The sequence below is a fragment of the Cebus imitator genome, unplaced genomic scaffold (genome assembly GCF_001604975.1).
Source record: "Cebus imitator isolate Cc_AM_T3 unplaced genomic scaffold, Cebus_imitator-1.0 Scaffold1, whole genome shotgun sequence".
Lineage (NCBI taxonomy): Eukaryota > Metazoa > Chordata > Mammalia > Primates > Cebidae > Cebus > Cebus imitator.
In genome coordinates this window covers 17,486,433-17,497,758 of record NW_016107316.1, presented here as the reverse complement: position 1 = coordinate 17,497,758, position 11,326 = coordinate 17,486,433, and the positions used below count along the sequence as shown (strand labels likewise).

The window sequence follows — 11,326 nt, the reverse complement described above, 5'->3', positions numbered from 1 at the left end:
ATACAAGACATGAAGCCCTCTGAATTGAACCCTGGGTCAGAATCTCAAGGTACAAAATCTATTCTGTTCAATCCCGGACCACACTTGCAAGGTGTGAAATCTTCTGAGTTAACTCCAGGGACTAAGTCTCAAGGAGTCCAATTTTTGGGGAAGCACCTTGGCTCACAGCAAGCTGTGGAACCTACATTCACTTTGGGTCCTCAGATAAATGGTATGAAATCTGAGGTATTTTTACCAGAGCCACTGCTTAAAGACACAGTCTGTGGAGATAAATAAGCAGCCATTGCTTTATGATGCAAATTCTGTGAAAATGATTTCAGCCTCTGAGGTGCCGGACTTAAAATATGAGGTATTTACACTAGAGCCATGTTTTCAAAAAGCAAAATCTGTGGAGTTAAAACCAGAACTATATCCTCAAGGTGTGAATTCTGAGGATTTGCATTCACACCTCAGGCAGCATAGTGTGAGATCTAAGCTATTTGTATCAGAGCCACGTTTTCAAGAGGTGAAATCTGTGAAGTCAACTCTATGGCCACAACCTCAAAGTGTAAATTCTTCCTCATCATGCCTTAGGTCACAATGTGTTAAATCTGTGACTTTGGTAAGGAAGACCCAGGCATCTGGGATCACCTCCCCCTTGACTTCCACATTGCATTTCAGTAGAAGAAAAGGCTAGACAACTGGCACCTCCTAAATCACCTTCCTGTAAATACCAGGCATGGTATAGGAGAATCTCTTCGGAAGACATTATTTTTACTTAAAAAAGATCGAACCCCCACCCAACTCCTCCATTGAACAAGACCCTTACACAAGTAATTCCTAAAACTAAACCCAAGACCCTTTCACTTGTAATTTCTAAGGCTGTAAACCTAAGATCCTTTCACGTGTAATATCTAGAGTGTAAGCCTATATAAAGGCAGAACTTGTCTTTGTTAGGCGAACTTTGCTGTTAGATAAATTGTTGCCTCACTCCCGGGCCATAATAAAACATCTCTTCCTTCCTAGTTCGGTGTCTGAAAGGTCTGTTTCTCATGGCCAATCCTGCTTCATTTGCACCAAAGCCATGTTTTCAATATATAAAACCTATGGAGCTGACACCAGGGGCCCAACAGCAAGGTATAAATTATCAAGAGTTGACTTCAGGATGGCAAGATGTGAAATCAATGGTGTTGGCACCAGAGCCAACTAGGAAGCTCCCATCAGGACCAGTGTTGACCAGTGTCAGATTTTCAAATTTGTCTCCAGAATCACAGCAACAAGGTGTGAAATCTTTGGAGTTTACTCTAGAGCCAAAGTTACAAAGTGTAAAACATGTGAAATTGTCTTCAATGTCTCTGCAGCAAACTATAAAATCTGTGGAATTAGCACCAGGGCCACTGCTTCAGACAGTGAAATATGGGGAGCAGACTCCAAGAACAAATGATCAAATCATGGCATCCTCTGAAATCATCCCTAGACTGGGGCATCAGTTTGCAAAATATGCAGAGATGATCCAACAGCCAAAGTATCAAGTCCCGAAATCTGCAAATTTGATTTCAATACCTATTTATCATGCCACAGAATTTTCAGAAATGGTGCAAGGATTGGCACATAAAGGCATAGATCCTATAGCGAAATCTGTGGGGTTGACCTCAAAGCTACCAGGTAGAGCTGTGGAATCTTTAGGGATGCTGCTGCAGCCAGATCTTCAAGTACCAAAATTTGTTGATCTGACTCCAATGCTAAGGAATCAAGGCTCAAAATTCTTAGGATTAACTCCAGAGAAAAGCCACCAAATCCTAGAAACTATGGAAATGCTCTCTCAGCCACGGCCCCAAGATACGGATTTGGAGGAGTTATATATAAAGCCATGGCAGCAAATTGTGGAATCTGAAAGGATTACCCCAGAACTCAAGCATTACTTTACAGAAGCTATGGGGTTGACCACTGAGGCAAGGATAGAAGCAAATGAATTCTTCGGAGTGACCCCAAAGCCAACAAGTCAAGACCCTGGATTTGCAGAGAGATCCCCAAGGCTCCGTTCTCAAGACTTAGAACCTGTGGAGGTGATCTCTCAGAAAAGATTGCAAAGGGAAGAATCTGTGGTATTGATTCCAAAGTCATTACATCACGTCCCAGATTCTGCTTCAGGGATGACACCTGGGTTAGGACATCAGTTTCCTGAATCTGTGGAGTTGACTTCTCAGTCAGGAGTGCAGGTGGAGAAAACTTTGGAATTAACTCCCAAACCACAACATCATGTGGGATCTTCAGCGATAACAGTAGGGTTGGGACATCAAGTCCCAGACTCTGTAAATCTGAACTATAAGCAATGGCTGCAAATGGAAGAATCTTTAGAGGTGCCCATGAAGGAAACAAGTCAAGTTATAGGACATGATGAATCTTCAGAGCTCACCTCTGAGGCATGGCAGCACAGGGAGGTATCAGTGTGGCTAACAAAGTCAAAGAATCAAAGTATGAAATCTCGAGGGACAACCCCAGGACCATTGGATACAATTTTAGAATTTATGAGGATTAGTCCAGAACCACTGGATCAAGTCACAGAATCTGCAAGGACACAGCTTCATGTTGCTCAGTCTGAAGAGGTAACCCTTGTAGATGTCCCAGAAGTTGTTCAGCCTGAGGAAGGGACCCCTGGACCACCATTTCAAGTTGTAAAGTCTGTGACAATACCAAGGCCAACCCCTCAAGTGGTAGAATATATTGAGCTGACTCCAAAACTGCAGGATGTGAGACCTTCAGAGCTGCCCTCAGGGCCATGTTTACAAGATGTGAAATCTAAGAAAATCACAAAGCCAAAACACCAGACTGTGGAAACAATGGAGTTGACAGGGTTTCAAGTTGCAAAAACTATGTTAATCCCAGGGCCACCCCTTCAAATTGTAAAATCTGAGGAATTAGCACCAGGACCAATTCCTCAGGCTGTAGAACCAATAGGAGTAGCCCTAGAATCAGGAATTGAATCAACAAGTTCTGTGAATTTACTTCCAAGGCCACATCTTCAAGAACTGATAGTACCTGTAGAATCAACTCTAAGGCCACATATTCAAGTGAAATTTGAAGAATTAACCTCACAGCAAATATCTCCATTTGAGGAACATACAATGTTGACTCATCAACAAGGACTTCAGGCTGTGAAATCTACAGTGATAAAAATAGAGCCTCTAAAAGTTATGGAATCTGAGGATTTGAATCTAGGACAGGTGTGTCAGAATAGGGACTGTGAGAAGTTTGTCAGGTCTCCATATGCAAGCCTGGAGCCTGATAGTCTGACATCCTGCTTGCCTCGGCTAATATCTCCCACCCCTTGCCTGGGTTCACCCTTGTCCCTGATTGCCCAGCTCCTGCTTCCCGGACAAACCCCTCATTCAACCCTGCCATCTTAATTGTTCTTATGATAATGTAAATACCTCTCACTCATCCTGCCATCTCACCCCCACCCTCCATTGTAACTGACTGCCCCTACCCCCCACCACTGTAACTGAACTTACTCTGCAACACCCCTCGCCCCCGAGAAAACTACCCAAACCTATAAAACCAACTCCTATCCCACTGCCCTTTGCTAATGCATTTTTTGGCCTTAGCCCACCTGCACCCAGGTGAATAAACAGCCATGTTGGTCACACAAAGCCTGTTTGGAAGGTCTCTTCATTCAAAGCACGTGTTTTTCAACATTTGGTGCCAGAAACCCAGGACAGGGGAGCTCCTATGGGAGACCAAACCCCAGTCCCTGTTCTCGTGCTCCCTCCATGAAGAGATCCACCTACTGACCTGGGGTTATCAGACCAGCCCACAGACACACACCACCGGCTATTTTGGTAAGCAGTCTGTCTTTTTTGCTTTCCTATCCTTTTGTGTTTTCCCTTCCACTTCCTCTCCCTTTCAGTTTCGTCCTCGTCCTTTTTCCACCGCAAAGACAAGGAAAATCAGGTAAGTCAAGTTCTTCCATGAGGTTCATGACCAGAAAATCCTATGCAGGTCACGGATCCGGGGACCCAGTTTCCCTGGGGGTTTGACTATCATGGAGACCGTTCACCCTAGTCACTCGCCCACCAGGCTCATGGCTGATATTGGTGGCAGGTCAGTGTAGAGGACACTCTCTTTGACCACCCACCAATGACCAGGTTCAACCCCGGCTCAACTAGGGACGCCTGTTGAGTGTCTGGACAATCGTCCCTCCTCTATCCCTCTCTTCTTTCCTCTGGCCTGGGAAACCTCAAGCCTCTACAACTGTCTCCTGACCTGAGACCCAAATGTCTCATCTTCTTCTGTAACACCGCATGGCCACAATTCAAGTTAAACAATGGCTCCGATTGGCCAAAAATGGCACTTTCAACGTCCCTATTTTACAAAAGTTAAGATAATTTTTGTTGCAACATGGGTAAATGGTCTGAAATTCCCTACATCCAGGCATTTCTTTACACATCAATCCCTCCCTAATCTCTACTCCTTCTCATCCCTTCCATCTGCCCCTCCTTCCTTTGCCAGTAAGCCAGAATCCTTGTCCATCAACCTTTCCAAACGTTATCCTCCCCAGCTGTCTGAACCCTGCCCTAATCCAGAACCTAACCCCATCCTCCAGAGCCTTCCTTCTCTTTCTCTGCCCACAACCCACCTCCTTATGCCCCTCCTGTCACCTCCCCACCTCATACAAGGCCCAGCTCACAGTTTAGTCTCTGGGCTACTTCCTCTGTCCCTCCCCAACAATTCCCCCTTTCAGAGGTGGCTAAGGCCAAAGGCATAGTTAGGGCGCATATTCCTTTTCCTTTATCCAATCTTTCCAAATTGGCCACGAGTTAGGCTCCTTTTCATCAAATGCTCCAATACTTAACCCAGTCCTATAATCTCACCTGGAGTAACTTAAATGTCATCCTTACTTCTACTCTTACCCCTAAAAAATGCTTAATATGCATTTTATCACCCAAACAACCCCAACATTACAGAAAGGTACAAAAATTAAAATCTGGCCCTCAAACCCCACAAGAGGAATTAAGCAACCTCACCTTCAAGGTGTTCAATAATAGGGAAAAATCTGCCCGGCAGCAGCGCATCTCAGAACTACAAATGCTTGCCTCTTGCCTAAGACAAACCCCAGCCACATCACCAGCTCACAAAGACTTAAAAGCGCCCAGATTGCATTGCATCCAGCCACTCTGCCCGGACCTTGCTTCAAGTGTGGGAATCCTGGCCACTGGGCCAAGAAATGCCCCAAACCTGGGATTTCTCCTAAGCCCTCCCCCATCTGTGTGGGGGCCCCCACAGAAAGTTGACTGTCCAACTCACGTCGCTGCTCCCGCAGCTCCTGAAGCTCCAATCCTTGGCTTGGTGGCTAAAGACTAACGCAGCCCAAGCATCTCAGAAGCCCCCTGAACCATCACGGACACTGAACTTCGGGTAACTCTTATGGTGGAGGGTAAGTCCATCCCTTTCTTAATCAACACAGAGGCTACCCACTCCACGCTGCCTCCTTTTCAAGGACCAGCCTCCTTGGTCTCCATAACTGTTATGGGAATTGATGGCAAGGCCTCCAGGCCTCTCAAAGCTCCCCAAGTCTGATGTCAATCAGGCCAACACTCCTTTCCACATTCTTTCCTAATCATCCTCACTTGTCCAGTTCCCCTGTTAGGCCAAGATATCCTAGCAAAATTGTCTGCCTCCTTTACTCCTGGGCTACAGCCACACCTCATTACCGCCCTCCTCCCCAAACCTGTACCTCCCTCAATAGCTCCCCTTATGTTCCCCAATCTTAACCCTAGGGTGTAAAACACCACCTTCCCATCTATTGCTACAAGTCACTCACCCCTCATCATCCCCTTAAAACCTAACCACCCTTACCCTGCTCAGCCCCTGTACCCCATCCCACAACAGGCTTTAAAAGTAAAGCCTGTTATCACCTGTCTATTGCAACATGGCCTTTTAATTCACCCTCCTGCTTCTTCAGCATCTATACTCAAAAGGGTATCGTGTATCCCCTTCCAAAGCCCAAATTTCTTTCCCATCTGTTATAATCTTTCACCAGCATACACATGCTCTCTCTGCCAACTGTATCCAGTTAATTTCCCAAACCCCAACCCCATCCACCAAACAACAGCTTCTCTCCTTCCAGGGTGTGGTTGCTGCTTTCACCTCTGGATACCACGTTTTGCTATTCTAACTAAGCCATTGTATAAACTCACTAAAGAAAACTTATCCAACCCTATTAATCCTAAATCCTTTCTCCTTAAAAAACAGCTCTAAAAACTACTCCCTTCCTAGCTCTTCCCAACCTGTCTCAATACTTTTTCATTATATACAACTAAAATCCAGGGCAGTGCGGTTGGGATCCTCACATAGGAGCCAGGCCCATGGCCTGTAGCCTTTTTATCCAAACAACTTACCTAACAGTCCTGGGCTGGCCCGCATGACAATGTGCAGCAGTAGCTGCTGCCCTAATAGTCTTAAAATCCCTCAAAATCACAGGCTATGCCCCATTTACCCTCTAGCTCTCACAACCCCTAAAGTTTTCTCTTTACACCTCACACACTTACTTTCAGCCCCTCGCCTTCTCCACCTTTATGCAGTGGCCCCTACTACTTAAAACACACCTCAAAAAGTCTGTTTCTATTAGTTTCTGTCTAACTGTGCTCAAATTCACTGTACGCATTTACTTTTACATGCCCTGCTTTGAGTTGCCGGTTTACACTTTTCCTCCAGGTAATTACAGCTGATATTTCACTCTTAATCTGGCTCCCATTCTCTGCTCAAACCCAATCTTGTTAATAAAAGTGGTTGCTTATAGACCACACGCTTCCTCATATACCGTAAAAACAAAAGCTCTCCCTCCACACAGTTAACCTCTAATACTGTCTTTCTCCTTCTCTTATTTAAACTCTGTGTTTTTCCAATTAGTCTCTGAATTCCTACAAAATTGTATATAAGCGATAACCAATCAGTCAATATATGACAAATGCTCCTTCTAACGATCCCACAATACTACCCCTTTCCCCAAAATCTCTAGCAGTCTAAATTCTTTCCCATTTTTAGGTTTCCACCCTGCCCCCAATCCCACTGGAAGAAGCCTTGAGAAACTTTGCCCGCACAGACTAAAACCTGTTATTGCTCATTCTTGTCTAATTCTTTCTCCCTATATATAAAAAGACAGGTGTGTCATGTCTCCATATGTAAGCCTGGAGCCTGAAAGTCTGAAGTCCTACTTGCCTCGGCTAATGTCTCCCACCCACTGCCTACATTTGCCATTGTCCCTGATCACTCAGCTCCTGCTTCCCAAACAAGCCCCTCACCCAACCCGATCATCTTAACTGTTCTTATGATAATGTAAATACCTCTCACCCAACCCGCTATCTCACCCCCACCCTCCATTGTAACTGGCTGCCCCTACTCCCCACCACTGTAACTGAACTTAGTCTGCAACACTCCTGCCCCCCAGAAAACTACCCAAACCTATAAAACCAACTCCTATCCCACTGCCCTTTGCTAATGCCCTTTTTGGCCTCAGCCCACCTGCACCCAGGTGAATAAACAGCCATGTTGCTCACACAAAGCCTGTTTGGAAGGTCTCTTCATTCAAAGCGTGAGTCTTTCAATAAAGTTAACATCAGAAGAGTTACAAATAGGGACTGACTTCTCTAGGTTCCACAAAGCTCTTCAACCTCACTTAAATAATTCAAGCTCTGTCAAAACAGCATCTGAATTAGGAGGACTTTGGGATTCTGGGATACAGAGAGTATCCAGAGCTTTGGATGTAAAAAACCTTGGGACAGATATTTTGCAGCCTGAAGAGACCTATCTAGACCCTACTATGATGCAATCTTTAACTCCTCCTTTGGCCCTTCATAATCAAAGCTCTGATAAGACAGCTAACATTGTGGAAAATCCATGCCCTGATATTCCAGGAGTGGATGATCTAAAGAGACAATTACAAACGGAGGAGCTAGACAACTCACTTCAGAGACATCTGCCACAAAGCTGGAGATCACTATCTAGGACATTCTGGGCAGAATCAGGGGCTCAAAAATCCCTCATCAAGTCTTTCCTGGGCAGACAACACAACATCTGGGAGAGTCATGCCTGGAGGAGGTGACTACCAAGAAAATATCTCTCCAGTATGCTAATGCTGGGGGAATGTTTTAGGGACCACTATGGAAAGGAAGCTTTGTTCTCAAACATCTCTAGCAGAAAAAGCCACTGCAGATACCTGTCAGTCTATTCAGAATTTATTTGGGATTCCAGCTGAACTGATGGAAGCTTCCCAGAGGCTGCCAGAGAAGGGCCCAGTTACTATTTCTCAGCCTTCAGTGGTCAAAAACTAACTGAGAGACATACTTCATATTACATTCATAAGAAAATAATGGCCTTAAAAATGTGGACACATCGCTCCACATCTTCCATAATACGGCAATACTCTGGGACGAGAGTGGGAATAAAGACAACAAGCTCAAGGTTCAGTGGTATATCCCAAGAAGTCATTCAGCATACGCCTGTCACATGTGCCAGGGGGTCAGCTTCCTGTCCTGGTAAAGTCAGAGTCTTCCATCAGCATATTTTCCAACAGAGAAGATCTTGTTCCAATGGAAGAAAGTGAGAACTCACAGAGCGATTCCCAAACAAGGATTTTTGAGTCCCAACACTCCCTCAAGCCAAATTATCTTCCCCAGAATGACTTTTCAGAACAGCTCCAGTTGCTACAAGATTTGCAGCTAAAAATAGCAGCAAAACTCTTAAGGAGTCAAATATACCCCCCCCATGTGCCTCCGCCTCTAGCCTCAGGTCTAGTCCTAAAGTACCCCATCTGCCTACAGTGTGGCCGATGTTCAGGATTTAACTGCCATCATAAATTACAGACCACTTTGGGGCCTTATCTTCTGATCTATCCACAGCTCCACCTTGTAAGCACTCTTGAAGGCCATGGTGAGATTCGGTTGCACCTTGGCTTTAGGCTGCGAACCAGGAAAAGACCCCAAATCTCAAAGTATCTTGAAAGAGATAGACCCGTCATACGGCAAAGAACTATGTCACCATCACAAAGGAAAGCTAAAATCCATGCTCAAGCTTCCAAGAGTCCTACTTCCACGATAGATTTGCAGTCTGGTCCTCCCAGTCCCCTGCTCCTGTACAAGTCTACATCAAGCGAAGACAACGCAGCAGCCCTGACCTGGAAGAAAACACAATAATTAGAGCACCTGGACACTATGAATCCATTCAGGTTCACACCCTATCAGAGAGTGACTCTGAAAGCACTCAGAATGAGAAACGGGCTAAAGTGAGAACCAAAAAGACCTCTGGTTCAAAATATCCAATGAAGAGAATGACCAAGGGACTTAGAAAACACAGAAAGTTCTACACAAGCAGTAGAACCACAATAGAGAGTCCCTCTGGGGAATTATCAGCCCATTTAAGAAGGAAGACGATTGGAGCAGCTCAGACAAGTACTGCCTCCTTAAAAAGACAACCGAAGAAACCTTCCCAACCCAAGTTCATGCAACTGCTTTTTCAGGGCCTAAAGCGGGCATTCCAAACAGCATACAGAGTTTTAGCTTTTGTTGGGCAGAAGCCTGGTGACAGGACAATCCCAGACAATTTGTGGGCAAGCAAAAACTATTATCCAAAGCAAAATGCCAGGGACTACTGCTTACCCAGCAATATCAAAAGAGACAGGAGGTCAGCTGACAAGCTAAGGTCAGCAGGCTCAACCATTAAGCAGGAGGACATATTGTGGGAAGGGACAGACCAGTGCAGTTCAGCTCAACAGCCTAGAAGAGCTCACTGTTTCCAACCCAGACCTCTTCGACTGCCCAAGCCCACAGGTTCCCAAAGTGATATCACTTTCCAAGCTGCCTCAGTGGAGCAGCCTCTGGGAACTGTCCAAAAGGACGGTAGTAGCAGATCAAAGAAAATGAAATCTCCAGCCAGGAGTCTAAGAACTTGCCCCCACCAGGAACCAGAGTTCAGGCCCAAGGAAGAATCCTACCTGGCTCCCCTGTGAAGAGAACCTGGCACTGACACCTTAAAGAGAAACTCACACACGAGGAGCAAAACCACCCCAGCTTCTATAGGGAGAGAGCCCCACGCAGTCCTTCTGAGAGAACCCGTCATAACCGCTATGGAGAAATCATCACAGTCCCTCTGACAGATGTCATTTCAGCTTCTTTCGGAGAAAACATCGCAGTCCCCTGGAAAGGAGCCATCACAGTCTCTCTGAAAGGGGCCATCGCAGTCCCTCTCAGATACATCATCGCAGTTCCTCTGAGAGGAGCCGTCACAGTCCCTCAGATAGATATCCTAGTCTCTCTCGTAGAAATCATCGTAGTCCCCTTGAGAGGAGTTGTCACAGTCTCTCTGAAAGGGGCCATCATAGTCCCTCTAAGAGAACCATCACAGTGTCTCTGAGAGGAGCCAACGCAGTCCCTTTGACGGGAGATGTCACAGGTCCTCTGAGAGGAGCCACTGCACGTTCTGTGAGAGAGCCCATCATGGTCCCTCTGAGATGAGGCCAGAGAGGCCCTCTGGGAGAAGCCTTCACAGTCCCCTTAAGTAGGGTCTCAAGCACAGTTCCCCTGGGGAGAACATACAGCCATATATGTATAGAGATTTGAAGAATGGAACAAGCCTCCTCAGGACTACACACAAAAATCCCCAAGCAGGGCAAGTGTGGAGGCCTGAAGCTACTCACAGAGGCGAGATCCACCCCTATTATTCATTGTCTCCCTCAAGTCTTCACCGTGCTGCCCTTTCCAGCCTTCTTTCTTGCTTAGCCATTGCTTCCAGTTCCTGCACCCCCAGTGTGGAAAGGCTTCCATGTCTCTCTACTGGGGGAGGCACGCGAGAATGGGTCTGTAATCTCTCTAAGATCAATAAGGCGGCAGTAACTGGTCTCCCTGTGCATCTAGACTGAGACCACTGGGCGGGTGGGTAGGGAAGGCAGGGTGGTGGGACACGAGGAGCTGTACAAAGGTTCAGAATGAGAGCAGGGGTTTTGAGGCTGGGCACAGGCTCCAAGCTCCGCCCCTTCATTCTAGACCCCACCCACAGGTTCCCAGGTCCCAGGTTGTGATCCCAGTGGGGCGGGATCTCAGAGGAATTGCAGGGTGGCTCCTCATGTGACTTGCTCCGGCTGCAGCCCCGCTGCTAGGCAGAAGTAGATGTTCAGAAGAGGGCTACGTGGGGCCGAGTCCACATCCAGGAGAGGTGAGGAGAGCAGAAGTGGCCTTGGTCTGGCCGGAGCCCTTGGGTGAAACTGTTAGAAGTGGGGAGGAAGTGATGCCTTCCAGACTCTGTGCTGTACCTGCTGTGAGTTTCTTGGTTTGACCATCATGTTTTAGAGGCAGCA

General features: G+C 46.4%; 1 protein-coding gene across 1 annotated transcript; it reads left to right on the top strand.

Annotated features, from left to right (window-relative positions):
- Positions 1 to 687: 687 nt before the first annotated feature.
- On the top strand, positions 688 to 10,534 carry LOC108301399 (uncharacterized protein C2orf16-like). The gene is given in 9 exon segments (XM_017524557.2): positions 688 to 3,233; positions 7,589 to 8,116; positions 8,118 to 8,304; positions 8,307 to 8,491; positions 8,493 to 9,090; positions 9,093 to 9,887; positions 9,890 to 10,090; positions 10,093 to 10,365; positions 10,368 to 10,534. Coding segments are annotated over 9 exon segments (5,136 nt in total). The 5' UTR covers positions 688 to 1,031.
- Positions 10,535 to 11,326: the final 792 nt, after the last annotated feature.